Raw genomic sequence first — 27,783 nt, forward strand, 5'->3', positions numbered from 1 at the left:
ATGGTGGTGGCCCCTTCCTGCCAAGCCCTCTTTCTTTGCTTCTCTGAACACCTTCCTGCAATGCCTTCAGGGGACTGTTGGGGCAGCGGCTCGGAGGCCACTCCCGGGTCTGAGAGGCCTCCTGGTCTGCTAGCCTGGCAGGAAGCCTGGACCCCAACACAGCTACAGGTCTCTGGCAGCAGGCTTCTTTCAGTTCCTCTGAACTGAGAGCCTCTGCTTCCCGGCCTTTGCTTGTGCTGTTTGCCACTCCTCATGCCTGGGCCCCAGTGTCCCTCCCAGGATTTCCCTGAGCTCTCTGCCGAGGCTGGGTCCCCATTCTAGCTTCACAGCACCTGAGACAGGGGTTGGCTGGTCTCCCCGCCCCCTGTCCTGAAGACTGTCAGCCTCAAGGGGCAGGAGCGCCCAGCACTGCAGAATGAACTGAAGCCCCTTTGGGTCAGTCTGTGCTGCTGCTGTGTGTCCAGGGTGATCGGAGATTTTCCAGGTGTGCTCCTGGGGCCTGTGGTGGTGGGACACCCCCTTCCCCCGCCCACCACGCTCCCTGCAGTAACTCTTCCACTTACTGTAAGTGCATGGACTGTCTTGTGGTTGACGTTAGGACATACACTCAGGCCAGAATTGGGCAAGACTGTTCCTGAGCGGGGCGTGCAGAGCACTCTGGCCTGGGAGGTGGGGCACCGGGCTGCTTCCTCCTGCAGGCCAGCTCAGGGTGGGGCTGGTGTCTGCCCAGAGCTTGGCCAAGCAGTGCCGCCCCCTCCCTTCCTGCCGCCTCTACCACCAGCCTTCCCTCAGGCTGCTTCCTGGACCTAGTCTGTGGCAGGTGTCCGGGGCACATTCTCCCCTCTAGGTTGCCATGAAACTGTTTCATTGTCCTTTCAAAAAAATTGAAGTGAAATTGACATACTATCCAATCATTTCAGACAGAGGTGGTGGGTGCATGAATGAGAGTGCTGTGCATCCACCACCTCTAGTTCCATGGCATTTCCCCATTCCTAGAGGAAAACCTGCCCCAGCAAGTAGTTGCTCCCCATTCCTCTCTATCTTATGGCTTTGGGTTTCGTTTTCTTTTCTTTTCTTTTCTTTTTTTATTTGAGACGGAGTCTCGCTCTGTCGCCCAAACTGGAGTGCAGTGGCCGGATCTCAGCTCACTGCAAGCTCCGCCTCCCGGGTTTACGCCATTCTCCTGCCTCAGCCTCCCGAGTAGCTGGACTACAGGCGCCTGCCACCTCGCCCGGCTAGTTTTTTGTATTTTTTAGTAGAGACGGGGTTTCACTGTGTTAGCCAGGATGGTCTCGATCTCCTGACCTTGTGATCCACCCGTCTCGGCCTCCCAAAGTGCTGGGATTATAGGCTTGAGCCACCGCGCCGGCCGGGTTTCGTTTTCATGTTTTTGTTTGTTTTTGTTTTTGTTTTTGTTTTTTTTGAGACGGAGCCTTGCTCTGTCGCCCAGGCTGGAGTGCAGTGGCGTGATCTCCACTCACTGCAAGCTCCGCTTCCCGGGTTCACACCTCCCAAAGTGCTGGGATTACAGGCGTGAGCCACCGCGCCCAGACTGTTTTTTTTTTTTTTTTTGAGACAGAATCTCGCTCTGTCACCTAAGCTGGAGTGCAGTGGCATGATCTCGGCTCACTGCAACCTCCCCTTCCTGGGTTCAAGCGATTCTTCTACCTCAGCCTCCCTAGTAGCTGGGATTACAGGCACACACCACCATGCCCAGCTAATTTTTGCATTTTTAGTAGAAACAGGATTTCACCATGTCAGCCAGGCTGGTCTCCAACTGCTGACCATAGGTGATCCGCTCACCTTGGTCTCACAAAGTGCTGGAATTACAGGCATGAGCCACTTGCACCCGACCAGTCTGTGACTTATTTAAATACAAACTGGATCAGTTTCTCCCCTGCTCTATGCCCTCTCTTCATCTTTTAAGTCCTAATTCAGAGATCACCTCTTCTGCGACCCACTGAGCTAGTCCCAGCACCTCCTTCCCTTGCCCCCGCTGCTTCTAGGAACCACTTTTCTGGTGTAGCGTTGGCTGTGCCGTTGGGGATGCTACTGCCCCCTGGCGGGCTGCCAGGTCTTGCGGGACTCTAACTTGTCTTTGGCAGGGCCCTCACTCAGCACCTGGCACAATAGTAGGTGCTCAGGGAACTGAACGAATGGGTCAGGGTCTGAGACGGGCAGGGGCTGCGGTGGTGACCCCTGTCCCCCTGGGTGGAGTGTGAGAGGCTGTGTTGGCCTTCAGCGTGCACCCCAAGACCAGACATGGGGTCTGGGCTGCCCAGGGCTGAGCATTTATCTGACACCCGTTCTGAGAACCTGGTCGTGGTGCAGGTGCAGCCCCTGGCCCTGGTCATTTGGAAGTTTGTGTCCAAAAAAACCCCAAATGGCCACTAATTAGGCACTATAGCACCTGTGAGCCAATGGGGTCCTCCGCCTGCCCACCTGCCTGCGGAAGCAGCGCCACACACTGCCACCTGGTGGTCAGGGCCGGCGGGACTCCCTGCCCACCCCGCCCGGTCCTTAAAGAGGAGGACCTACTCACGCCCTTCTCCATCAACCCTGAAAGCTTGGGATGAGCAAGAAGGGGAAGCTGCCCTGTCCTTGGGGTCATTGCAGTCGTCTGCCTCTGACCTCTCTCCCCTTCAGTGCCCGCTGTCCAGCGGGAGCAGCTCAGGGCTCCACCTCCCCTGCCACCCTCGACTTTGGGGAGCCTCCTTGCACCAAGCAGCTTGTGCGGCGCCAAGTCCTACTTGAACCTTGTTGTCTTTACCTCTGGCATGTTTTTTAATTAAAAAAAAAAAATTCATGGCCGGGCGCGGTGGCTCAAGCCTGTAATCCCAGCACTTTGGGAGGCCGAGACGGGCGGATCACGAGGTCAGGAGGTCGAGACCATCCTGGCTAACACGGTGAAACCCCGTCCTACTAAAAAATACAAAAAACTAGCCGGGCGAGGTGGCGGGCGCCTGTAGTCCCAGCTACTCGGGAGGCTGAGGCAGGAGAATGGCATGAACCCGAGAGGAGGAGCTTCCAGTGAGCTGAGATCCGGCCACTGCACTCCAGCCTGGGTGACAGAGCAAGACTCCGTCTCAAAAAAAAAAAAAAAAAAAATTCAGGCCGGGCACGGTGGCTTACGCCTGTAATCCCAGCACTTTGGGAGGCCGAGGCAGGCGGATCATGGGGTCAGGAGATCGAGACCATCCTGGCTAACACGGTGACACCCCATCTCTACTAAAAGTACAAAAAATTAGCCTGGCATGGTGGCGGGCGCCTGTAGTCCCAGCTACTTGGGAGGCTGAGGCAGGAGAATGGCGTGAACCCGGGAGGCAGAGTTTGCAGTGATCTGAGATTGCGCCACTGCACTCCAGCCTGGGTGGCAGAGCCAGACCCCATCTCAAAAAAAATAAATAAATAAATAAAATAAAAAAAATTCACTGTATCATTGTTTAAGCTTTAACTTTTAATGATAACAAAATAAAGCACCTTTGGTCATACCCCTGATGGTACACCTGTGTTCTTGGCCCATTTCCTTTGGCCTTGCTGGGGCCACACGTCTCTCCTGGAAGCAGGTCGAGAGTGCCCAGTGCCATCTCCCAGCGTTGTGCATCTCTGGGTGTGTCCTCAGGGCAACTCAGAAGGATGGCTGTCTCCAGGAGCAGGCATCTGCAGGGACACTGTTGTCTGCAGATGAGGCTGCCCCCCAGCCCTTTGTGATGGCTTTCTCGGGAGAAGTTCATCTTCCCAATCACTCGTGGGACTTTATTCCTCGTCTGTTTATCCCCATCCTCCCCTACCGTTGCTGGGGTGTCTGCAAAATGCCGCTGGTCCCTCCTGCAGGAGCCCACCCTGCATCTGTCTACTGTTCCTGTTGGGGTCTCTGAACTGAGTTTCTCAAAGTCCCTCCCCCAGTTCCTGGAAATCCCCATTGCTGTAGCAGTGACAGACCAGGGGCTCGTGACCTGTGGTTTCACGCCAAGAGGGAAGTAGCTGTGAGGGGGGAGAGAGATGTGTGTCCCTGGCCATCCCCACCCCAGAGGCCACTCCACCCTGGGGTTCTGCCTGGTGCTGGGAGACCAAGGGGAAGGAGATCTGGGTCCTTCCTGGCCCTGTCACTGGTCATCAGTCAGCTGCGGAGCCCACCACAGAGGCAGGCCCTGGAGCTCCAGTTTCAGGTTCCCTCGGCAGCTGCTACCTGGATGCCTGGCAATGCTCTTAACCTTCTGAGGCTTGTTTCCCTGACCAGGAAATGAGGGTCACGGTGAGAGTGAGGGGTGATGGTGCCCAGACAGGGCCTGGCCCATCCTGGTGCTCAGGAAATACCACCTGTGTGTGTCCAGCACCCTACCAGGTCAAGGACACAGAAAAAGGGACACAGCGACCCTCAGTGGAGAGGCAGTGAGTGAAAAAAAAATCACAGGCCAGGCATGGTGGCTCACGCCTGTCATCCCAGCACTTTGGGAGGCCGAGGCAGGCAGATCACGAGGTCAAGGGATTGAGACCATTCTGGCCAACATGGTGAAACTCCGTCTCTACTAAAAACACAAAATTTAGCCGGGCATGCTGGCATGCACCTGTAGTCCCAGCTACTCTGGAGCGTGAGGCAGGAGAATGCTTGAATCTGGGAGGCAGAGGTTGTAGTGAGCTGAGATCATGCCACTGCACTCCAGCCTGCCAATAGAGCAAGATGTTGTCTCAAAAAAAAAAAAAAAAAAAAAAAAATCAGAGTGTGAAGGGAGCATCCAGAGAGGCCTGAATGAGGTGCCTGAGGAGGAAGAAGGAGGGGAAGGAAAGGAGGGCTTCCTGGAGGAGGTGGTGTTCTAAATACTGAGGCCCATTTTTATTTTTATTTTTATTTTTCTTTCTTTCTTTTTTTTTGAGACAGAGTCTTGCTCTGTCACCCAGGCTGGAATGCAGTGACGCGATCTCGACACACTGCAACCTCCGCCTCCTGGGTTCAAGCGATTCTCCTGCCTCAGTCTCCGGAGTAGCAGGGATTACAGGTGCGTGCCACCACGCCCAGCTAAGTTTTTGTTTTTTTTTTGAGACGGAGTTTGGCTCTGTCGCCCAGGCTGGAGTGCAGTGGCACAATGTCCGCTCACTGCAAGCTCCACCTCCCAAGTTCACGCCGTTCTCCTGCCTCAGTCTCAGTCCCAGTAGTAGCTGGGACTACAGGCGCCCACCACCATGCCCGGCTAATTTTTTTGTGTTTTTAGTAGAGACAGGGTTTTACCGTGTTCACCAGGATGGTCTACGATCTCCTGACCTAGTGATCAGCCCGCCTCGGCCTCCCAAAGTGCTGGGATTACAGGTATGAGCCACCGTGCCCGGCCTAATTTTTTATATTTTTAGTGGAGACAGGGTTTCACCGTGTTAGCTAGGAGGTCTCTATCTCCTGACCTTGTGATCCACCTGCCTTGGCCTCCCAAAATGTTGGGATTACAGGCACCTGGCCAACTGAGGCACATTTCTTAAGCAGGGAATGAGGAAGAGAGTTGGTGCAGACACAGGTGATGCACACACATTGGGGGGCTGGTGATGAGAAGTGGGAGGGGACCAGAGAGGGGCCCTGAGGGGCTGAAGGATTCCAGGATGGAAAGTGCCCATTGGAAAGATCCTGTGGCTTTAAGGTGAAGACTGGGTTGATTGGGGGTAGGCCATGAGAAGACCTAGGCCAGGCAGCAGCAGGGGCAGGGGCGGGGACACAAGCTGGGGAGGCAGAATCCCGGGATCCTGAGTAATAGAGAGTGGGGAGGGAGTAGTGGCGTGACATCAGGCTGCAGGGGGGATGGGCGTGCCTTCTGCAGGAATGGAAATAACCCAGTGGAAGCTGGTGCTGAAGGGGTGGGGGAGAGCTCAGCTTCAGACACACCAGCTTGAGGTGTCAGGAGCCACACTGGAGACCCGGTATGACCTCTCACACCAGAACCTAGGCAGAAAATGAATGGGTAAGAGGCCACTGAGCACAGCTGACCCATTCCCTGCTCCTGCAGAGGGAAGTCTCTCCACATCCCCATGTCCGCAGTCCTGGTGTTTCAGCCATAGCGGAGTTAGGTGCACTTTGCCCACCCTACACTGTTTTGTTTGAGACGAGTTCTCACTTTGTTGCCCAGGCTGGTCTTAAACTCCTGGGATCAAGCGATCCTCCTGCCTTGGCCTCCCAAAGTGCTGGGATTACAGGCGGCAGCCACCGCGCGCAGCCCACCCCTGAGCTTGGACTGTGCTGTTTCTCCATGGTGGGCTGCTCTGCACCACCTTTCCTTGGTCTGAATTCGGCCCCAGGCAGCAGCCTTTCTGGCCTGGGCTTTCCTGGAGGGCTTGGAGTCATGGGGGCAGGCACTGGTGTTGCTCTCACTCAGAGGGTGGTTGGGGCTGGAATGGTGCAGGTGAGGGACAGGATGGCATAAGATGGGGAACAAAGCCAGGGCAAGGATGGGATCAAGCAAGGGAAGGGCAGAGCCAGGGGCAGCCCTGGGTATGCCAGGACCTGCAGCAAAACTGGGGCTACAGGGTCTTGTGACTCCAGGAAGACTGAGGGCGTCCGAGGCTTAGGAAGTCCACAGGAGAGAGGAGAGTGTGTGGAGAGGGTGGCACGCCATGCAGCACAGAGGTCCACTTGAAAAGCCTGACAGATGTCCTTCTGCTTAGAGAAATGGCGGTCACCGGTGACCTTGGCAAGGGCAAGGAGCCGGGGAGGGAAGGGCAGGTGAGGAGGTGGAGACAGAGTGGAGATTCCTCTTCTCAGAAACAAGGGTCGGGCAAGAAAGAGGAGGAGCAAAAAGGGCCTCTGGCCATATCTGTTGCCTCCTCTCCTTTAAACCAGGACAGACTTGGGGACTTTCACGGGCTTCAAGTTCCAAGAGTCCAGGTCCAGGTTAGCCTGGGGAAGGGGCTCAAGGGAGGCTCCTGCTGGGGAAGGTGGGGCTGAGTCCAGCAGGAGGGCCAGGCCAGGGGCCATGACCCCATTGCCTACATGGAGAAGGTGATGAGCTGACATCCAGGCTACTCAGGGAGAGCTCTAACCCAGGATGAGGCCTTAGAGCTCAAAGGACACCCAGGCCTGGTGGCAGCTGCCCAGGGCCCCTGAAAGGGGAAGTGGAGATCAGGCAGAGGGGGTGCCAGGGACTGCCACACAGGATCAGTAGGGCAGCACCAGCCCTGGTTGGGCTGCTTTCACTGCTGCAGGAACCGCTCCAACTGCTCCAGAAAGATGGCCCTGAAGGTGCAGGCTTTGCGTGCGTGGGTGGCTGCAAGGACAGGTGGGAGGACCGGGCGGCCAGAATGTGCAGAGCCCGGGGGGCCTCAAAAGGTCGCAGTTCCGACAGGGCTTCCACCAGTCATGCCTACATCTTGAGGGGCAGAGACACACCCCACTAATGTTTGGGTCCCTGATGCAAGGGCAGAGACAGGTCCGGGGAGGGGGTCCTTTTTCTCCGAAGCGAAAGGTGAACTCACCAACACTGGGTCAGAGACAGTGGGTCTGGGTCTGGAGGAGACTGGGGACAGGGTGGATGGAGGTGACCTGGGGACACAGAAGGGCTGCAGCCACGGGCTGGGACTTCATAGGCGTGGGCTGGGGGTTTTTCCCGACGCTGCGGCAGAGGAGGCCCGCACCCCGCATATCTGCTGGGACCCTTAGCTCGCCCAGGATTGGTAGGGAGATCCTGGAAAACCAGCGCCCGGAGGAGTCAGGCACCGCCTTGGGGGCAAGGCGGCTTCACGCCAGGGGTGCAAAGAAAAGCGTCGCTGGGAACCGAACACCTGCAGACGCCGTGCAGCCGCAGAGGAGGCGGGGCACACAGAGGCCCCGCCCCATATGCTAAAGAGTACAAACCGCCCCGCCCCGATGCGAGACCGGTCCAACGCTGCGGGGATCCAAAGGCCGGCGGCGCCCGGCAACACCAGCGGAGGCCGAGGCGGGGCGTGGCCGGGCGCCGGGACCGGGTCGCTGGGCTGGAGGCACAGCCCGGCGGAGGTCAACGGGCCGCCCGGGCGTCCCGGCCGCGTCTCCCCCACGGTACGAAGTGGTACAGCCCGCAGGGGCGGGGCCCAGGTCATGTGACGCGGACGCGGCCGCCATTTTGTTCTGCGGTGCTGGTATTTAGAGCGCAGCGGCTGACGGGCCGGATCGCCTTCGCCGCCGCCCGCCTGCTCGCTTTAGCTCCCGGCCCGTCCTCGCCCCCGCCTTCGCCACCGCCTCGGCCCGCAGAGCTTGCCCTCTCCCCACCTGCAGATATGTCCGAGTCCAAGAGCGGCCCTGAGTATGCTTCGTTTTTCGCCGTCATGGGCGCCTCGGCCGCCATGGTCTTCAGCGGTGAGCGCCGCGGCGGGAGGGACCCTGGGGCGGGGGCGCGCGCGTTGCTCATGCCCGCAGCTCTCCGGGGTCCGGTGTGTGACGTCACTCTGACGTAATGCCAAGCGGTCGGGGGCGTCCGGGCCTCGCGGGGCAGCGGGCGGGGGTCGGCGCCCCGAGGGCTGCGAGGAGCCGCCGGGGGTCCAGGCCGGCGGCCCTGCCAGCCGGGTCGTGAGGGTGCGGGGGTGGGGCGGCGGCGCCGCTGCCATCTTAGCCCCGGGAGCGGCGAGAGGGAGGCTAGGGTGGGAGCGCGAGGGGGGCGGCGCACGGGCCGATTCTGCGGGCAGGTGACATCACACCTCGAAGGCCCCAGTGCGCGGGCGGCGGCGCGGGTCGGGCCTAGGAGCGCCCCGGAGAAGGGTGCCTGAAGCTTTCCGGCCGGTGGGGAGCCCATGTCCCCCATGGGAGGTCCACAGCCCTTGCCCTTGTGGCGGCCGGTCCCCGGGGTCAGGTGGGTCTCACCCACAGGCAGGTACTTCCGGTTGGAGCTGGTTACGGTTGCCCGATACTCGTGTCGCTGTGTGTGCTGTTTGGGAAAGCTGGGCTGAGGGCTTGGTTCGGAGAGCCCGCGGAGACCCAGGGGTGGGAGTGTGTGGAAGTGGAGGGAGCTGGGAGACAGTGTCGGCGCTGGCGGGGCTGTGTAGCTTGCAGAGGGTCTATGCTCTGAGGTGGGTGAGAGGGTGGCATGGATGTCCGAGTTTACAGGATCGAGTAGTGGTTGCCCTCAGGACTGAGGCTTCTAGTTCTGGTCCTAATGAATGGAGGGATGAATGAATGACCTTCTTTTCCTTCCCTGGGGCCTGAAGTTGGGAGGGGCTTCCCTGGGCTTGGAGAAGGGGCCTTCTAGGGTTCTTGATGGCACCCTGCTTTTGAAATTGGGCGTTGACAGGTTCTGGGCGTCCAATTTAGTGATAGTTGGTCTCCTTGGGAGAATGGCATTTGGTCTAGGGCTAGGCCCAGGAATGTGGGTCCCACGAGTTAAGTTCTGACCCAGTCTCAGCCTCCGTGGACTGGCCTGTCCTGGTCTGGTCTCCGCCTCCGTGGTTAGGTCTGGTTTTAGCTTTGATGACCCTGCCCTGCCCCACCCTGCCTGGTGGCCTGGGGAGGCTCCTAGTGCAGGTATGTGGAGGGTTTGAACTCCAAACAGTCTCTGCTGACTGTAAACACCTGCGGGGTGGGGGCTTGGGGCTCTCTGCTTTTTGGAGGCCTCCCTCTGCCTGGGCCTGTCTGCCATTCGCGAGTGAGCCCTGCCCTTCCCATCATGTGCGAGTAAGGGGTCATTTGTGGTGGAAGAAGTGGTCTAGACTTATCCTTCCTTCTAGGCACCGCCTACTCTTTCCACACACTCAAGGCTTTTCGCAACAGGCTTCTGAGCCTTTCCCCAGAGCCGCCTCTGTTCTTTGCCCCCAGAGATTCCATTTTGCCTGGCCACCTGTGGGATACTGCTTGTGGCTGTCATTCATTCATCCAACCAATCTTGATTGAGTGCTTACTATGTGCCAGGTACTTGGAGGATAGCAGTGAACAATATGGGATCCCCGCCCATGTGGAACTTAAATTCTAGCTGTTGCTGCTTGCTCTTGAAGCCCTGAGTTTGTCCACCGAGCCTTTTTTCTGAGCCCACCTTCTTGCCTCCCTCTCCATCAAGACCTACACAGGCCTTCGGAGAGCCTGATTATCCCTGGCTCTTCAGGATAAACGTGGCTTACTGTGGCTCTCCAGGAGCTGATATCTGACTTCACTTGGCCAATTCAATCACATGTTTTTTTCCCCCCCCTTCTCAAGACAGGGTCTTGCTCTGTTTCCCAGGCTGCAGTGCAGTGGTGTGATCTCGGCTCACTACAGCCTCAACTTCCCAGGCTCAAGCAATCCTCCTGCCTCAGCCTCCTGAATAACTGGGACTACAGGCACAGACCACCATGCCCAGCTAATTTTTTTTAGAGACAGGGTCTCGCCATGTGGCTCAGGCTGGTCTCAAGCTCCTTGTTGCCTCAAATGATCCACCCCCTCTGCCTCCCAAAGTGCTGGGATTATAGACATGAGCCACCATGACTGGCCCAACTTCTGACTTCATTTCTGCCTTCTAAACATGCTTTTCTCCAGGACCTGGCTTCACCTGCTGTGCTGTCCTAAACAAGCCCCCTGCCTTCCAGTGGCATCTGCTGTTGCCACCACGCCAGCCTCCAACTCTGTCCCCAGCTCGTGGCCCTTGGCCTGCCTGGCACTGACGGATTGGTCTTAAATCGAATGAGGTCCACAGGCCTCTTGCAGGCCCCCATCCCAGCTTCCTTTTTTTTTTCGTCATGACTAATGTCCTGTTGATTTTCTTCATTGTGTCCCCCAAGAAATTGCCATTTGCTCCTTTTCTGTATTTCCTATGACTTACTCCCTGCTGGCAGGCGCCCTTGATTTTGTGCTTGTGTTTCTGGAACTGTTTTCTAGCCCCCCATTCTTTCTGTGGACGCTGAGCCTGGTGCTTCTCACAGGTCTGCCTTCTGCAGTCTGGTCAGGCTTGGCCTCCGGACTGGAGTCCAGGGTGCTCACGGTACAATGCTTTTGGTGGCTGTCTCTCTCTTCCCTGTGCTCCTCTTGGTGCCTCCTCCCACTGCCAGCCACATGATTCTTCCTGCTGCCCTCTGTAGGGAAGGGTCTGGCTTGCTTCCTGCCTCTGGTGGACACTGGCCTCACAGGGTCCACTACCTGGCTTGCTGAGTTCCCTTTATTCAGTCTCCTGCCCACATGTCCGCTGTGCTCTAGTGTCTTGTGCATACATGATGCAGTCGGATGTGGTCCTGGGCCTGCAGCGGGAGCCCCTAAAATGCACTGTAATTGGTCTGTATGCTCGCCAGGGAAAAAATGCACTGTAACCAGGAGTTGAGGTCAGGCGTTGGGACAGGCCCTGGGCCCCAGTCTTCAGGTGCACTGGGTGTTGGCGTGGCATGTCTGGGCACCTCCAAGGTGGCATGGAGGAGGCAGTGTGGCTCCCTGGCCCAGGTCCCAGCCTCCTCCCTCTCGCCAGTCACTCCCTGGATACCCAGCACCATCGTCTTGGTGTCTCCATGGTTGCTGTCCAGAGCCCCTGTATTACTGCCTTGTTTTCCTGTGACTCCTCTCTCCCCGCCAACTTGGGACACTTGTCTATGAAGCCCTTCCCCAGCATCCCATTTTCCACTCTTCTGGATCGTTTCTCTGTGCCTGGAGGTCACCATGCCTGTGTCCTCACTTCTGCTCAGTGCTGGAGCACAGAATAGGCAACTTTTGTGGCCCAAATATATCAATAAAATATGAAGAAAATTGGTGGGGGTAGTCCTGGTCCCTTCCACTTCTGTTCTATATAGTCTTCTGCAGGTCAGGCTGTTGTTGGTTTTTTGTTGTTGTTGTTGTTGTGTTGTGTGTGTGTGTGTGTGTGTAAGAGATTCAGTCTTGTTTGAGACGGAGTCTGCGCCCAGGCTGGAGGGCAGTGGTGTGATCTTGGCTCACTGCAACCTCCACTCCCAGATTCAAGTGATTCTCCTCCCTCAGTCTCCCGAGTAACTGGGATGACAGGTGTGCTCTACTCCTCTGGCTAATTTTTGTATTTTTAGTAGAGACGGGGTTTCACCATGTTACCCAGGCAAATCTTGAACTCCTGACCTCAGGTGATCTGCTCACCTTGGCCTCCTAAAGTGCTGGGATTACAGGTGTGAACCACTGCTCCTGGTCAAGTCAGGCTGGTTATTGATCTCCCCTAAATGACCATGGCATGAGTGTCGTGGGCAGAGAGGGGGCAGGGAGTTGCCAGTGCAGTCCACTCAAGCAGCTCAGTAGGCCCCTGTGGTGGCCCTGGAGGGCAGCTGGTAGAAGTCAGAAAGACAAATGAGCCCCCGTGACTCTGCTGTGTCCACAGAATTCTCCACTTTGAGAAAAGGGCCCAGGAGAGGGGAACTGAAAAGAAAGGCAACATTCTTTTGGGAGAGGAAGGAGGGACAGCTCTGGAGGAGACAGGCGCCACCCTGGAGCCCGACCCACCAGCACTGTTGCGGTGGGAGACTCGGGCCCTTTGGCCAGGCTCCTGTGTGCTGAGAGCCCCCCGTGTGCAGGGGAGACCCCTGTGGGAGGTCAGCTGAGGCCTCGTGGTTAGACTGGTGATGATTCCCGTAGTTGTCTCTGCCCCCATCCTCTTCTTGGCTCACCCTGTCTCCTGTCTGGTTATTTAGAGAAGATTCTCCAATCTGTCGAGGGTCCAGGCCTGCTGTGTGACTGAGGGTGCTCAGAGCTGCCCTTTCTGGGAGAACGATTGACCCTCCTGCGGGAATATTTGGGGCTGGGAGCATTGGGGAGCTTAGGCTGGGCAGTGAGTCAAGGGAGCTCTGGCCTGGGTGACAAGAGTGGCCAGGTCACCTGCTTCTGACCCTCAGGTCACACCCTGCAGCAGTGGCTTTGCCATCCCCAAGACCTTTGGTGACTTTTCAGCGTGTTATCCTGGGCAGTAGCCCTAAGGGTCAACTGATCCTGACCCCACATGTGGGCTGCTGAGGCTGCAGTGAGGCCCCTGGGGTGACAGGTGGTTTCACCGCAGAGCCAGGAGCCCCAGATGGGCAACGCTGGCACAAGGGCTGCTGCTGGAGGAAGAGCTGGACTCTGAGGGTGGGGGCCTCATGTAGAGGAAGGAAGGAGTGGCCATCCTGGGTTCCTTTTGCCTGCCTGTGACTCTTCCTCCTGGGTCCTCTTGCCCTGGGCTGGGTGCCTGCTTGAGCTCCCCCTCTGCATGTGATAACTTGGGGGTGGCCCTTACAGCTGTGCCAAAGCTACACCTTGGGGTCCTAGCCCCAGCTGGCCTGCGTACTGCTGTGGGCTCACCCCACCTTCCTCCCACAGCCCTGGGCGCTGCCTATGGCACAGCCAAGAGCGGCACCGGCATTGCGGCCATGTCTGTCATGCGGCCAGAGCTGATCATGAAGTCCATCATCCCAGTGGTCATGGCTGGCATCATCGCCATCTACGGCCTGGTGGTGGCAGTCCTCATCGCCAACTCCCTGAATGACGACATCAGCCTCTACAGGTGAGCGCTGGGGTCAGGCCCCATAGGGCTGGAGGGCTGCAGGGCCGCAGGGAGGGGAGCGGTTTCCCCGTGGGTGATGACCCGGACCTCTTTCTCCCTCTGTCTCCCCCCGGTCAGCAGGCTGCTGATGTCAGTCCTTTCTTCTTGCCCCCAGGAGCTTCCTCCAGCTGGGCGCCGGCCTGAGCGTGGGCCTGAGCGGCCTGGCAGCCGGCTTTGCCATCGGCATCGTGGGGGATGCTGGCGTGCGGGGCACTGCCCAGCAGCCCCGACTATTCGTGGGCATGATCCTGATTCTCATCTTCGCTGAGGTGCTCGGCCTCTACGGTCTCATCGTCGCCCTCATCCTCTCCACAAAGTAGACCCTCTCTGAGCCCACCAGCCACAGAATATTATGTAAAGACCACCCCTCCTCATTCCAGAACGAACAGCCTGACACATACGCACCGGGCCGCCGCCCCTAGTAGTTGGTCTTGTACATGCGCAGCGTCCTAGTGCCCATCGTCTGTTTTCCTGGCCTTGCCCCCACCTGCCCCATGCCGTGGACATCTGGGCCCACTCATCGCCCCTCCAGGCCCCTGGCGCCCCACCCCCTAGAGTGCTCTGTGTATGCGGATGATTTAGAGTTGTCATTTCTCTTTACTGGATGTTTATTTATAAAGATCTGGCCTGTTCCCGCGTCTGCGGAGCGGCCCTCGTCTCCCAGCTATCTATAACCTTAGCTAGAGTGTCGCCTTGTGGGTTCCTGTTGCTGAGACTTCCTGGATGGAGCCGCCCTCACCGCCGGGCTGTGGCCCTGCGCGGAGCTGTGTCCAATAAAGTTTTTGGATGTGACGCGCCTGTGTCTGCTCAGCTTGTTGGGCGCGTGGGCGGGGGTAGGCGGGCCGGCGCCGGGCGCCGCCGGTCACGTGGGACGGCCCAATCACGTGGGTGCGGCGGTCACGTGGCGCGCCGCTTCAGTCAGCTGAGGGTCACGTGGGCGCGGCCGCGCTCTGAACCGGGGTTAGTCACCGGGCGCGGGATTTGGCCGCTGCGGGGCTCGGGCGCCGCTCGCTCCCGACAGGGCTCACGATGCGCGGCGGGCAGGGCGCGGCGGAAGCTCGGGTGCTCCAGTTCACTAACTGCCGGATTCTGCGCGGAGGGAAGCTGCTCAGGTGGGCGCGGGCTGGGGTCTGTGGGGCCGGGGACCGGGCAGGGTGAAGGGTGCGGGGACGGGGACGGGCGGGGTGCAGGGGACGGGACCGAGGTCAGGCCCGCGATGCGAGCACCCTCCCGCTCCGTCCGCAGGGAGGATCTGTGGGTGCGCGGAGGCCGCATCCTGGACCCGGAGAAGCTGTTCTTTGAGGAGCGGCGCGTGGCCGACGAGCGGCGGGACTGCGGGGGCCGCATCTTGGCGCCCGGTTTCATCGACGTGCAGATTAACGGTGCGGCTCGGGGCCGGCAGGGGTACCCAGGGGAAGAGGTCTGAGCTCCATGCGACACCTCCTTTTCTGTGGCCGCAGGTGGATTTGGTGTTGACTTCTCCCAAGCCACGGAGGACGTAGGTTCGGGGGTTGCCCTGGTGGCCCGGAGGATCCTGTCGCACGGCGTCACCTCCTTCTGCCCCACCCTGGTCACTTCCCCACCGGAGGTTTATCACAAGGTGAGGTGAGGCTTCTTGGCTGAGGCGAAGGGGGCTCCGGGAGCAGCCAGCGCCCTCATTTTCAAACTCACGCCCCACCCCCAGCACGTGCTCCATGGTACTGAGTCTGGCCCCCCTTGCTGACCCGACTTGGGCCAGGGTCCCGCCTCTGTGCTGCTTTATCAGTTGTCGCTCTGCCTGGCCTCCCTAGACCCTCTGTCCTCCGCAGCTGTCTCCACACTGCTGGCTCAGCACCCTCTGAGCCATAGGCCAGCCCCACCCTCTGCACTGCACCCTGGCTGCCTCCAGGCTTCAGAAACCACCCCCTTAACCAAGGTCGCGGGGGACTGTGATTGGCACAGCGATAGTCCCTGGTCAGGCTCTTCCTCCCTAACCTGTCTGATGTGTGACTCGGTGGAACACGCCTTCCAGAAGACACTCCCCTGTACTGCTTGCCCCACGCTTCCACTTTCCTTCCTGTCTGGAAAAAATTTGGTGGTTTTTGGTCTTTCTTTATTTTAATTTTTACTTAGGTTCTCCAGGATTAACTCTTTGCTGTGTGTTACTATTCAAGGCTGTACCTATATTGTTTTATACTGAACTATTTGAGAGTAGGTTGTATCCAACATGCCTGTTGTTTTTTGGTTTGTTTAGTTTTTGTTATTTTTAAGAGACGGGGTGTCTCTCTGTGGCCCAGGCTGGAGTAAAGTGGCGTGGTCGTAGCCCTTTGCAGCCTCAACCTCTTCTGCTCAAGAGATGCTCTTGCTTCAGCCTCTTGAGTAGGTAGGACTATAGGTGTGTGCTACCATGCCCAGCCAATTTTAACGTTTTTTGTAGAGATAGAGTCTCACTGTGTTGCCCAAGCTGGTTCTGAACTCCTGGGCTTAAGAGATCCTTCTGTCTTAGTCCCCCAGAGTAGCTGGCACTAAGGGCTTGTGCCACTACACCTGACTAATTTAAGAAGTTTTTTGGGCTGGGCATGGTGGCTCACGCCTGTAATCCCAGCACTTTGGGAGGTCGAGTTGGGCGGATCACAAGGTCAGGAGATCAAGACCATCCTGGCTAACACGGTGAAACCCCATCTGGAAAAAAAAAAAGTTTTTTGTAGAGACAGGGATCTCATTATGTTAACCAGGCTGGTCTCAAACTCCTAGACTCAGGAGATCTCCTGCCTTGGCCTCCTACAGTGCTGGATTATAGGTGAGAGCCACTGTTCCTGGCCCATCATGCCTGTTTATTTCTTAGTACTTAACTGTTTTTTGTTTGTTTGTTTTTTGTTTTTGTTTTTGAGATAGTCTTGCTCTGTTGACCAGACTGGAGTGCAGTGGCGTGATCTCAGCTCCTTGCAAATTGCCTCCCAGCGATTCTCCTCCCTCAGCCTCCCAAGTAGCAGGGACTACAGGCACACACCACCATGCCTGGCTAATTTTTGTATTTTTAGTAGAGATGGGGTTTCACCATGCTGGCCAGGCTGGTCTTGAAATCCTGACCTCATGATCTGCCCATTTCAGCCTCCCAAAGTGCTAGGATTACAGGTGTGAGCCACCGCACCCAGCCAGTACTAAACTATTTCTTAAGATAATGACTATTTTCTTACATAGCCACAAGAGTTAGTGAGTCTAGGAAATGAACACTGTTAACAGTACTTTAATTGAGCCGTCTGTGTTCTAGTTCTGTCCAGAGCCCCAGTCAATTTTCCCCTCCAGCACAGAATTCATTGCAGGATCACCGCTTGGGTTATGCCCGAGGGGTCCCTTTCTTGGTGTGTGGGCAGAGCCAGAGCTGGGAACAATGGGGGTGGTGTGTGGGTTCTGGGCACAGGCTTTCTGGATTTGGCGTTGGCCTCCTGATGTCATGTGTCAGCTGGAAGACTCAGGACAGCCTACTGCCTTTCTGAGCCTCCATTTCCTCAAACCTAAAGTGCGGATGATGGCAGCATGCATATCATGGGTGCTCAGCATTGTGCGTGAGATGCTGAGTGTTAACCACTCAGTATCAACCGTGGATGTCTTTTTGGAAATTTCCCACAGCCCTCCCCACACAGAGTCAAATGTCAAAAACTGGCACCTGGTTCTCACAGCTGTTCTCTGGGGCTCTGGGGCCTGCTAGAGCGACCTGTCCAAGATTCAGGATTCAGCACATCACTTCTGCCCTGCCCCCACCTGCAGCATTCCTTTCCTACCTGTCCAGCCTCTTCTCTGTCCTCAGGCACATTCCCCACTCCCATCCCCAAACTCTTGGCCTAGAAGACCTTGGCTTGCTCCCCAGGCCGCCTCTGCTAAACCTTGCCTGCCTGTCCCCACTGTGCCCCCGACTGCCCGCGCATCTCTGGCCAGCACAGACGTGGCAGGAACTACGGCTCTTCTTCTTGAGGAAGAGTCTCTGACAAGTAGGACTTAGTTTTCTTTCCCAGCACCCACTGCAGTGCAGGTGTCTTTTTTTTTTTTTTTTTTTTTTTTGAGACGGAGTCTAACTTTGTCGCCCAGGCTGGAGTGCAGTGGCGTGATCTTGGCTCACTGCAACCTCCGCCCTCTGAGTTCAAGCGGTTCTCCTGCCTCAGTCTCCCGAGTAGCTGGGATTACAGGCACCTGCCACTGCACCTGGCTAATTTTTTGTATTTTTAGTAGAGATGGGGTTTCACCATCTTGGCCAGGTGGGTCTTAAACTCCTGACCTTGTGATCCACCCGCCTCGGTCTCCCAAAGTGTGCAGGTATCTTACCCTTGGCGTGCACACAGGATGAAAGCAGAGAGCCAACTATTGAGAGAGGGAATTGGGAGGCCTCCTTCCTGAATCGTCTTAGAAACTGGAGGCCCCTTCACTTGTGTCTGCCCTCCGCCATGCATGCCACCTCCTCCAGGAGCCATTCACCCTGGGTGGAATTGGATGGTCACCTTGCCAGAAGTTTCCTCGGTCTTTTGTTGTCCTGTTCTGGTCCATTGAGACTGCCTTCTCTTCCGGGTGGTTTCCGCCTGCCCTTTGCTATGGTACCTGGAGACAGGTCAGATCACTTTGTTCTCTGTTTCAAGTCTGTTACCTGCTGAGCCAAGGTGAGGCACCTCCAGGGGGCAGCCAGGCCCCTGCCTCTGGCCCCGCACGCTCTCTGCACTTTGACCTTTCCAGCTGCTTATCTGCCTGGAGTGTGCCTCACTCCACTCCCCTCGGTTGATCTTTGACTGTGTTCTCTCTATGTAGCACTCTCTTGCTCCCTTCTAAAACTCCGTTCTAGAAAAACTCAGCCATTGCCTTTTGTTGTTGTTTTTTCCTGTTTTAATCTTTAGTGAGCCTGTGTATCCACAGGGGTTGTGAGGAAAAACAGTGGCCCTTTACCCCAGCCAGCTTCCACCCTAGGGACAATCACTTTCAACACAGTGGACTCTTGGAATTTGTCCCCATAGCTCTAAAAACTGCTGGCTGCTCCTCAGTCTTTCAGCTCAGGGCAGAATCCACTGCCTTCCACCAGGAGAGCTGAACATCAGCGTGCTTGTGGCTCCGTGAGTCCTCTCAGCCCGTTTCTTGCCCCTCATCCTTCCCAGTAGTTGCCCATAATTGTGATGAGAATAGCCGCATAGGTCAGTCATCAGCGTGGTGTGAAGGGATGTGTGGCCCGGTGACATCTTCTCAGCTACCATCTCTGCTTGCTTTGCCGTGAGTGATTTTTGTTTCGTTTCTTAGCTCTAACTCAATTCCAGGCTTCCTGCTGATTGTTTCACTCCCCTCTCTGGCCATTTATTTATTTTTCAAGATGGAGTCTCCCTCTGTCACCCAGGCTGGAGTGCAGTGGGGCGATCTCTGCTCACTGCAACCTCCGCTTCCTGAGTTTAAGTGATTCTCCTGCCTCAGCCTCCCAAATAGCTGGGATTACAAGCACCTGCAACCACGCCCGGCTAATTTTTGTATTTTTAGTAGAAATGGGATTTCTGCATGTTGGCAAGGCTTGTCTCAAGCTCCTGACCTCACGTGATCCAACCGCCTTGGCCTCCCAAAGTGGTACTGGGATTACAGGTGTGAGCCACTGTGGCCAGCCAAATGTTCCTTTTCTTTCCCCCCGCCCCGAGATGGAGTTTTGCTCTTGTTGCCCGGGCCAGAGTGCAATGGCACGGTCTTGACTTATTGCAACCTCTGCCTCCTGGGTTCAAGCAATTCTCCTACCTCAGCCTCCTGAGTAGCTGGGACTTCAGGCATGTGCCACTATGCCTGGTTAATTTATTTTTTTATTTTTATTTTTATTTTTTTGAGATGGAGTCTCACTCTGTTGCCCAGGCTGGAGTGCAGTGGTGTGATCTCGGCTCACTGCAACGTCTGCCTCCTGGGTTCAAGCCATTCTCCTGCCTCAGCCTCCCGAGTAGCTGGGACTACAGGCACCCGCCACCACACCTGGCTAATTTTTTGTGTTTTTAGTAGAGATGAAGTTTTACCATATTAGCCAGGATGGCCTTGATCTCCTGACCTAGTGATGTGCCCACCTCGGCCTTCCAAAGTGCTGGGATTATAGGCGTGAGCTACTGCGCCAGGCCAATTTTTGTATTTTTAGTAGAGACGGGGTTTCTCCATGTTGGCAAGGCTGGTCTCGAACTCCTGACCTCAGGTGATCCGTTCACCTTGGCCTCCCAAAGTGCTGGGATTACAGGTATGAGCCACTGTGCCCAGCCCAATGTTCCTTTTTCTACCATCCTATTCTTGTTTTAGGAACAGAAGACCTCTTATTGGCTGGAGAGTGTCCTTGATGGCCCTTTTCCCTGTCCATCTCTCCTCGTGGTCTCTGCTTCCTGGCCTGGCCCTGTCCTCTTGTGTTCAGGCTCCTTTTCGAGGCTTGCCCGGGGCCTGCTGAGCTTGGTGGTGTGCTCTCTTTCAGAACAGGTGTCAGCAGGCTGGCTGGGGGCACCCAGCCTGCGGGAGGGGCTTTGTGGAGGCACTCGTAGGTTGGGGTCCCTGGGTCCTTTCTCTTGAACTGACTGGGTTCCCTGAAAGGAGTGTTGCAGTGCTCAGAGGGGCTGGGCCTGGCTGGCACCCTGCCGAGCGCCTCAAGAACACACATTTCCCGAGTTCTCGCTATGCCCACACCGACCCTTGCCCATCTACTCTACTTCCCCGGGGACCCGGCCAGCACACTCAGGGCAGGTACTCTTCTGTTGGTCCCCACATCACCCCACTTCTCAAGGCACCATCCTGAGCCTGTGGGGGTCACTTCCCCCACTGCGTGCACCCCCCCAGACCTGCCCACTGTCCTCTTGCCAAGCCCCCAAAGTCTGGCTGTCTTCCTCCCATCCTCTGCACCCCTCCCTCCACCCTCAGGTTTAAGGCTCTTAAAAGTCTTACTGTTGGCCGGGTGCAGTGGCTCATGCCTGTAATCCCATCACTTTGGGAGTTCAAGGTGGGTGCTCGGTCAGGAGTTTGAGACTGGCCTGGCCAACATGGTGAAACCCCATCTCTACTAAAAATATAAAATTAGGCCGGGCGCGGTGGCTCATGCCTATAATCCCAGCACTTTGGGAGGCCGAGACGGGCGGATCACGAGGTCAGGAGATCGAGACCAGCCTGGCTAACACAGTGAAACCCCGTCTCTACCAAAAAAATACAAAAAACTAGCCGGGCGAGGTGGCGGGTGCCTGTAGTCCCAGCTACTTGGGAGGCTGAGGCAGGAGAATGGCGTAGACCTGGGAGGCGGAGCTTGCAGTGAGCTGAGATCCGGCCACTGCACTCCAGCCTGGGCAACAGAGCGAGACTCTGTCTCAAAAAAAAAAAAAAAAATATATATATATATATATATAAAATTAGCCAAGCATGGTGGTGCACACCTGTAATCCCAGCTACTTGGGAGGCTGAGGCAGGAGAATCGCTTGAACTCAGGATTCAGAGGTTGCAGTGAGCTGAGATCATGCCATTGCACTCCAGCCTGGGCGACAAGAGCGAAATTCCATTCCCAAAAAAAAGAAAAGTCTTACTGTTGTGCGGGGTGGGGAGTTCAGGGGAGGGTAAAGTCCAGCTACCATCTTCACCTGAAGCTCTTCTCTCTGGGAAGCTCCCCGGGCCCATGCCTGTGTTGGAGAGAGGGAGTGTGTGCTGGACTGCCTGCCCGCCTGTCAGCCTCTGAGATGTATGGTGTGAGCCTGTGTCCCCTCTTTCCCTGATACTCTCGGTCTTCCTGATGGTGTCCAGCTCCGGCCACGGTGTTGGCCACATAGAGTGCTGAGCCCTGGCCATGCCCACACTGAGCTCTGCCCCAGGGTCCCTGCTGCTCCCGCCTCCTGCCTCCCAGCTGTGCTCCCTGGGCTGCTGTGCCCGGGGCCACCCTCAGTGCCCACAAGCCTGCCCACATGGCCCAGGGACCGCTGGCATCCTACACGCCTGTCGTTTCTTCCTGCTCCTGCCATGGGTCCTTCAGTTCTGCCAGCTGTGCTTTCCCTGACCCCTGTGAGGGGACAGGTGGCTGGGGCTGGGCTGGGTGCTGGGCTCTGAACTCTGACCTGAGATCTCTGGCCTTGGCTAGGCTGTGGCCTCTGGGAATGGGCCATGGGGGACAGGGCTTTAACAGCTGGTTCCCCCCAGGTTGTTCCTCAGATCCCTGTGAAGAGTGGTGGTCCCCATGGGGCAGGGGTCCTCGGTGAGTGGCTGACCCCCTCCCTGCCCCCACCCTGGGAGGCTCCTGTGGGACCTCTTGGCAGCCCCAACCCCTCCAGATGCCCAGCTGGTGGGGAGGGCAGATGATAAGGGCTGGGTGGGACAGGGACCTGCTGGAGCCACTTGCTCCCTCCTCCCAGGGCTGCACCTGGAGGGTCCCTTCATCAGCCGGGAGAAGCGGGGCGCGCACCCTGAGGCCCACCTCCGCTCCTTCGAGGCCAATGCCTTCCAGGACTTGTTGGCCACCTACGGGCCCCTGGACAATGTCCGCATCGTGACGCTGGCCCCGGAGCTGGGCCATAGCCACGAGGTGATCCGCGAGCTGACGACCCGTGGCATCTGCGTGTCCCTAGGTGAGGGGCTGGCTCAGGGCGGGCCTGCCTGGGGGACCTGGGCCAGGTGCAAAGTCTGAATCCAGGTCCCGCAGGGCACTCAGTGGCTGACCTGCGGGCGGCAGAGGATGCTGTGTGGAGCGGAGCCACCTTCATCACCCACCTCTTCAACGCCATGCTGCCTGTGAGTGCTGTGGGGCCCTGGGGGCGGGGCTGGGGTCCCAGCAGCCCCTGCTGTCGCTCAGCCATCCCTTCCCACGACCCTGCCCAGTTCCACCACCGCGACCCAGGCATCGTGGGGCTCCTGACCAGTGACCGGCTGCCCGCAGGCCGCTGCATCTTCTACGGAATGATTGCGGATGGCACGCACACCAACCCTGCCGCCCTGCGGATCGCCCACCGCGCCCACCCCCAGGGTAAGCTCCGTCAGGTGGGCGGGGCAGGCAGGATGACTGGGCCAGCAGGTTCTGAGCCTCTTCTCCCTTAGGGCTGGTGCTGGTCACTGATGCCATCCCTGCCTTGGGCCTGGGCAACGGCCGGCACACACTGGGACAGCAGGAAGTGGAAGTGGACGGTCTGACGGCCTATGTGGCAGGTGAGCGCCCTGACCCACTGGGTCCCAGGTCCCAGCCCGCATGCCAGGTGGCCCACGACCCCCCAGAGCCTGCCCTCTCTGCTCTCAAGGCACCAAGACGCTGAGCGGCAGCATAGCCCCAATGGACGTCTGTGTCCGGCACTTCCTGCAGGCCACAGGTCAGTGAGCAGCACGGGTGCGGGTTTAGGTGGTCTGTGACTGGCGGGTCTCCAAGGGCTGGACTGGGTGCCCGGAGTGTAGCCCAGGCCCTGCCCACAGGAGCTCCTGGGCAGTGTGTACTTGGTGACTCGGGCCCAGGGTGACAGGCAGACCAGCGGGATCCTTGTTAGCCTGCTGCAGAGTTCCTGAGACAGAGTGCTGGGGTGGTGGAGGGCTGTTGACAAAGCCATGTGGGCTTGGGGACCATCACCCAGGTGTGTCCCTCAAGCAGGCTGCAGCGTGGAGTCGGCCCTGGAGGCTGCATCCCTGCACCCCGCCCAGTTGCTGGGGCTGGAGAAGAGTAAGGGGACCCTGGACTTTGGTGCTGACGCAGGTGAGGGCGCATCGCAGGGTTACTGGGCAGCCTGGCCTTGCCTGTAGTCTCTGTTGTCCTGAGGTGGCCTGGACAGGGTCAGGAAGGGTGGGTCCTCCCTAGCTGCCTCCTCTCAGGTTGGCTGCCGGCTGCCAGCCTCAGTTGTAGCCCCGTGTTGCCATCAGGCCAAGCTTTCTAGTGTTGCAGACAAGGCCAGGCAAGGGGTTGCAGGGAGCATTGTCCAGCACCTCTATCCATCTGTGATGGGTCACGGTGTCCTGCACCGGTCGTATCCCTGTGCCTTGGTTTCCCCACCAGCGTTGGGTTGTGGAGGAGTAGGTGGGCAGCCCCACTCCTGCCCCCTACTCACTGCCCGGCTCTGTCCCAGACTTCGTGGTGCTCGATGACTCCCTTCACGTCCAGGCCACCTACATCTCGGGTGAGCTTGTGTGGCAGGCGGAGGCAGCCAGGCAGTGACAAGGACTTCGGCTGAGAGGACGCCCAGCCGCAGCTGGATGCCATCAGGGCTGAGTGGTTGGGGAGCTGGTCTCCAGGGAGTGAGTCGGGAGCCCTGCTGGAATGATGCCCAGGGCCTTTGCTGCCGCCCTGGAGGCGGTGGCAGGGATAAATGTGCACCCAGCAGGACTCACCTTGGCTCTGGGTTTTGCTTGTGCTTGCACGTGGCACCATCCTTGGTTGCCCTCTTGGGGAAGGCATTCGTGGCCTGGGGTGGGATGGCTGGGCTGTAGTTCAGCCTGGGCCTTGGGCCCCAGTGGGGGTCAGGGCCTGTCTGCATCAGGTAGACCTGAGATCTGCAGATCCCAGGAAAATGTCACTGTGGGAGGGAGGGGCGGGCAGTCAGTGGCTGGCACCGTGGGGGTGAAGTCACCGTGGGCTAGGGGCGGAGAGCGGGCAGGAAGGGGGCAGGGCACAATGAGTGTGAACAGTCAGGGGTTTGCTGTCTGCACCTGAGTTGGGTGTGCAGCGTGGAGCCCACAGCCTAGTTCTGGGCCAGGGCAGAGTGCCAGGTGCTCTACTCTGACCTCCAGGAGGGAGGCTGGGCCCAGGACCCCGCCCTCTTTTCCCTGGCCCGCCCAGCCCTGAGTGCTATGGATGACCAGCTTTCCATTTCCCCTTCTCAACAACCCTGTCTCCTCACCCATCCCCAGGCCTGGTGCTTGTCAGCTGTGGTGACCCTGCCTGGTGCTGGAGAGCAGTGTGGGAGGCACCAGTGTGCCCTGCTCACCCCATTAGTGTCATCCTGCCATCTTCTGTGTCCCCTTGGCCTTGGCACACACCCATGTTGCAAACAGGCCGTGAGGCTCCCTGAACAGCTTTGAGGCGGGTGGGCTTCTGGAGCCCCCCTGGCTCTGAGGATAGCCACAGTGGGGTCAGACATCAGGGATTGGTGCAGTCCTAGGTCAGGGGTGGTTGTCTTGACTTTCTCTCCATTTGGGTTCTGGGGTGGGTGACCCCCTTCCCCCTTGCTTACGGGTGCTGTCCTGGGTACAGGAGGTATGTGCCTGGCTCTGCCACTGTTCTCTTCCCTCTGCTGCAAAGCCCAGTTAAGGAAATGTCTCCAGGTCCAAAGCAATAGGATGATCGGGGCCCCGCCTGTTGGAAGGGAACAGCCAGGGAAGAACCACCTGCCAGGCAGGGCCTTGCCTGAGGGAGGGCCTGGGGCAAGGCACAAGGGGTTGATCTCAGCCCACAAGCCCCAGGGGCAGCCCAGGAAAGCAGGCGACGGATGTGGATCCTGACCTCCTGAGAGGTGGGGTGCAGGGATACCCACCTCTTCCCTGACACCCACGCACCCCTCACGAAGTGGCTGCCCAGCGCCTGCCTGTGCTGGACCTGGGAGAGGAGCTGTCTTCCGGGGCTCACAGGCGGGGAGAGGCAGGTGAGGTTCTCAGCCGATGTGTTAGAGGCTGAACAGCTCCTGTGCCCAGCTTGCTGGCTGTCAGTGCTTGATGTGCCCGTCCTCAGCTAAAACCCAGAGCTGGCCTGTTGGTCATCCCCACCTCAGACGGGGCACCCAGTCCCACAGCTGGTGAGCCCTGGGCCAGCCTTTGGGCCTGGCCTGCCCCATTCACTGACCAGCGCCCACCTCCCTGGGTGGAGGGTTGGGGAGGGACTGGCGGAGATGGTTGGTCCACAGGGCTAGCCCTGGGTGGTGGGAGAGGGGCCCGGGGTCAGGGTGAGAGTGACCTGGGCTGGGGGGCTGCTGCAGGAGGATTTTAGTTGAGGTGTGGTGGAAGCACTCTTGGTGGGTTTTGGTTTCCTTTTTAAAAATTGTGGTAAAATACATAACAAAAGTAACTATCTTACGTGAGCCGTTCTGTGATATGAAGTGAATTCACTGCCTTGTGTGACCTTGGCCACCATCATTCCCCACTACTCACTCCCGCTGGACTTCCAGCCCTGCCCCACCATTCCGCTCCCTCTACAGCTATGGGTTTTACGAAGAAGGATGCAGGGCGACCTGACTGCGGCGTGAGGGGCAGGCCTGCCCGCGGTATGGGCGTCCGCTGAAGGGGGAAGCCCAGGTATCTGCTTGACTCATGGGTTGGGGGGTTGGGCATGTGGGGAGGGATGGAGTTGGAGGTGCATCCTCTCAGCCACCTGGTGGGGGTGGCCCGTTTGGTCCCGTGTGTGAACGGGAGATGAGACCCGACGCCTGCGATCGCGCAGACCGCGCCCCGCCAGGAGTCATCTGTGGGCGCACGCTGCTGGGATGCTGGGCCAAGCCCGCGGGTTCAAGACCCAGATCTCAGCCAGGTTCCTTTCGCCGTCCGAGCCTCCGCACCTCGTGGGCTCCGAGCACACCCAGGCCAGAGACAGCGTTTGGGGCGTGGGCACGGGAGACGGTCATCAGCAGGGACGATCTCGACCGATCTGGCCCCGCCCCGCAGCCCAGTCTCTGAGACCGCGCTGACGCGCCACTCTGGGAGCGATGCGGTACGCGGGGCCACGCCTACTGTGGGAGGGGATTCTGTGGGCGGACCTCTGTCGGGCCAATTGGGATCGCCGCAGGATAGGCACGCGCCGCGGGCTGAGCAATAGGGGCGCACGTCGTCCTCTCCAGTTAACCCGCGCGGCCCTGGTCACAGAGCTCCAGGCTGCGCGGTCCCCTGCAAGCGCGGGGAGCTGGGGGACTAACGCCGCCTATCCACGCCCCTCACACCTCTGCGGGTCCCTTCTCGCCCCAACCCTTCCCACCGTGTCACCCAAACCCCCGCGGACCCCGTCTCGCCCCAGCGCTCCCCGCCACGCCCCCCACACCTCTGCGGGCCCCGCCTCGCGCCAACCCTCCTCGCCACAACACCCACAACCTTGAACACCCCACTACGCTCCCTGCCGCGCCCTCACACCCCTGCGGATCCCGTCTCTCCACGACGCTCCCTGCCACCCCCGCGGAGCGCCGCGTCACCCCAATGCTCCCGGCCGAGCCACTGCACCACTGCGGACTCCTTGTAGACCCCTTCTTGCCCCAACCCTCTGCGCTACTCCCTTTATACTCCTGCGGACCTAGTCTCGTTTCGTCCCAGTCCTCCCTGTCGCGTCCCTCACATCCCTGCGGACCCCACCGCGCCTTACCTCGCCCTTCTGTTACCTATCACGCACAGGTGGATTCCACTATGACCCAGCTTGACTTATCGTCCCGCACCTTCGCACCTCGCCTCTCGCCGCGCCCTCACTGTCTTGGGAAGTGAAGGGGAGGAGTGATCTGGGCACTCTAGAAGCACCCCGGCTCGGAGCTTCCCTAGCTCGGAGTTGGTTTTGAGCTCAGGCCAGGAACCCAGGGTGGGCACAGCAGGGGACGTGGGCACCAGAAGCGTGGAGGAAGGCCAGTTCCTCAGCCCAGCTTTTCCGCCCCTGGAGTCTTGGACAGCTCCGGAGCGTCCGGGTACTCCCTTCCAGCCTGGCCCTGTGCCTTTTATCACATTTGTGTCACCTACGTTTTTTCTCAATGGGATTACACTTTTGCTATTTGCAGTTCGGTTTTTTGTTTGTTTGTTTTTTTGAGACGGAGCCTGGCTGTGTTGCGCAGGCTGGAGTGCAGTGGTGCGATCTCTGCTCACTGCAGCTTCTGCTTCCCCGGTTCAAGCGATTGTCCCGTCTCAGCCCCCTGAGTAGCTGGGATTACAGGCGCAGGCTACCACGCCTGACTAACTTTTTTGTATTTTTAGTAGAGATGGGGTTTCACCATGTTGGCCAGGCTGGTCTTGAATTCCTGACCTCAATTGATCCGCCTGCCTAGGCCTCTGAAAGTGCTGGGATTACAGGCGTGAGCCACTGTGCCCAGCCTTTTTTTTTAAAAAAAAAAAAAAAAAAAAAAAAAAACAGGGAGTCTCACTGTGTTGCCCAGCCTGGCGCGATCCTGGCTCACTGCAACCTCCGCCTCCTGGTTCAAGTGATTCTCCTGCCTCAGCCTCCCGAGTAGCTGGAATTACAGGCGTGCATCAACACGCCCAGATAATTTTTTGTATTTTTGTTAGTAGAGACGGTGTTTCACCATGTTAGCCAGGCTGGTCTCGAACTCCCGACCTCAGGTGATGCGCCTGCCTCCGCCTCCCAAAGTGCTGGGATTACTGGTGTGAGCCACCACGCCCAGTTTTTGTTGTTGTTGTTTTTGCTTGTTTGTTTTTGTTTGTTTTTTGAGGCACAGTCTCACTCTGTCGTCCAGGCGGGAGTGCAGTGGTGCCATCTCAGCTCACT

At 58.2% G+C, this 27,783-nt stretch overlaps 3 protein-coding genes across 5 annotated transcripts; 2 read left to right on the top strand and 1 right to left on the bottom strand.

Moving 5' to 3' along the window:
• Positions 1 to 8,068: 8,068 nt before the first annotated feature.
• ATP6V0C (ATPase H+ transporting V0 subunit c) lies at positions 8,069 to 14,219 on the top strand. The gene is made up of 3 exons (XM_007982820.3): positions 8,069 to 8,308; positions 13,205 to 13,388; positions 13,543 to 14,219. Exons 1-3 carry the CDS (start codon positions 8,230 to 8,232, stop codon positions 13,745 to 13,747), a joined length of 468 nt encoding a protein of 155 aa, XP_007981011.1. The 5' UTR covers positions 8,069 to 8,229; the 3' UTR covers positions 13,748 to 14,219.
• Positions 14,220 to 14,347: 128 nt separating this feature from the next.
• On the top strand, positions 14,348 to 25,386 carry AMDHD2 (amidohydrolase domain containing 2). Of its 3 annotated transcripts, none has more exons than XM_037989963.2 (11): positions 14,348 to 14,539; positions 14,673 to 14,809; positions 14,888 to 15,027; positions 21,555 to 21,609; positions 21,767 to 21,979; positions 22,054 to 22,142; positions 22,230 to 22,374; positions 22,446 to 22,553; positions 22,643 to 22,711; positions 22,981 to 23,085; positions 23,453 to 25,386. In XM_037989963.2, the coding sequence occupies exons 1-11, from the start codon at positions 14,457 to 14,459 to the stop codon at positions 23,539 to 23,541; spliced, it is 1,233 nt and encodes a 410-aa protein (XP_037845891.1). In that variant the 5' UTR covers positions 14,348 to 14,456; the 3' UTR covers positions 23,542 to 25,386. The 3 variants fall into 3 exon arrangements, with proteins under 3 accessions (XP_037845891.1, XP_072871156.1, XP_037845892.1); XM_037989964.2 differs by having other exon boundaries at positions 14,349 to 14,539; positions 22,984 to 23,085; XM_073015055.1 differs by lacking the exon at positions 22,643 to 22,711 and having other exon boundaries at positions 22,984 to 23,085.
• Positions 24,307 to 25,497, bottom strand: CEMP1 (cementum protein 1). Its single transcript, XM_007991284.3, is given in 7 exon segments — positions 24,307 to 24,376; positions 24,378 to 24,717; positions 24,720 to 24,835; positions 24,837 to 24,936; positions 24,939 to 25,050; positions 25,172 to 25,230; positions 25,467 to 25,497. Coding segments are annotated over 7 exon segments (828 nt in total).
• Positions 25,498 to 27,783: the final 2,286 nt, after the last annotated feature.

The sequence above is a fragment of the Chlorocebus sabaeus genome, chromosome 5 (genome assembly GCF_047675955.1).
Source record: "Chlorocebus sabaeus isolate Y175 chromosome 5, mChlSab1.0.hap1, whole genome shotgun sequence".
Classification (NCBI taxonomy): Eukaryota; Metazoa; Chordata; class Mammalia; order Primates; family Cercopithecidae; genus Chlorocebus; species Chlorocebus sabaeus.

Excerpts from the sequence above, each read along its gene's own strand:
- AMDHD2 (XM_037989963.2), top strand. The coding sequence starts at position 14,457 with ATGCGCGGCGGGCAGGGCGCGGCGGAAGCTCGGGTGCTCCAGTTCACT. Across the intron at positions 15,028-21,554 it reads CACCGGAGGTTTATCACAAG|GTTGTTCCTCAGATCCCTGT; the intron begins GTGAGGTGAGGC and ends GGTTCCCCCCAG. Across the intron at positions 22,143-22,229 it reads TCTTCAACGCCATGCTGCCT|TTCCACCACCGCGACCCAGG; the intron begins GTGAGTGCTGTG and ends GACCCTGCCCAG.
- ATP6V0C (XM_007982820.3), top strand. The coding sequence starts at position 8,230 with ATGTCCGAGTCCAAGAGCGGCCCTGAGTATGCTTCGTTTTTCGCCGTC. Across the intron at positions 8,309-13,204 it reads GGCCGCCATGGTCTTCAGCG|CCCTGGGCGCTGCCTATGGC; the intron begins GTGAGCGCCGCG and ends TTCCTCCCACAG. Across the intron at positions 13,389-13,542 it reads GACGACATCAGCCTCTACAG|GAGCTTCCTCCAGCTGGGCG; the intron begins GTGAGCGCTGGG and ends TCTTGCCCCCAG.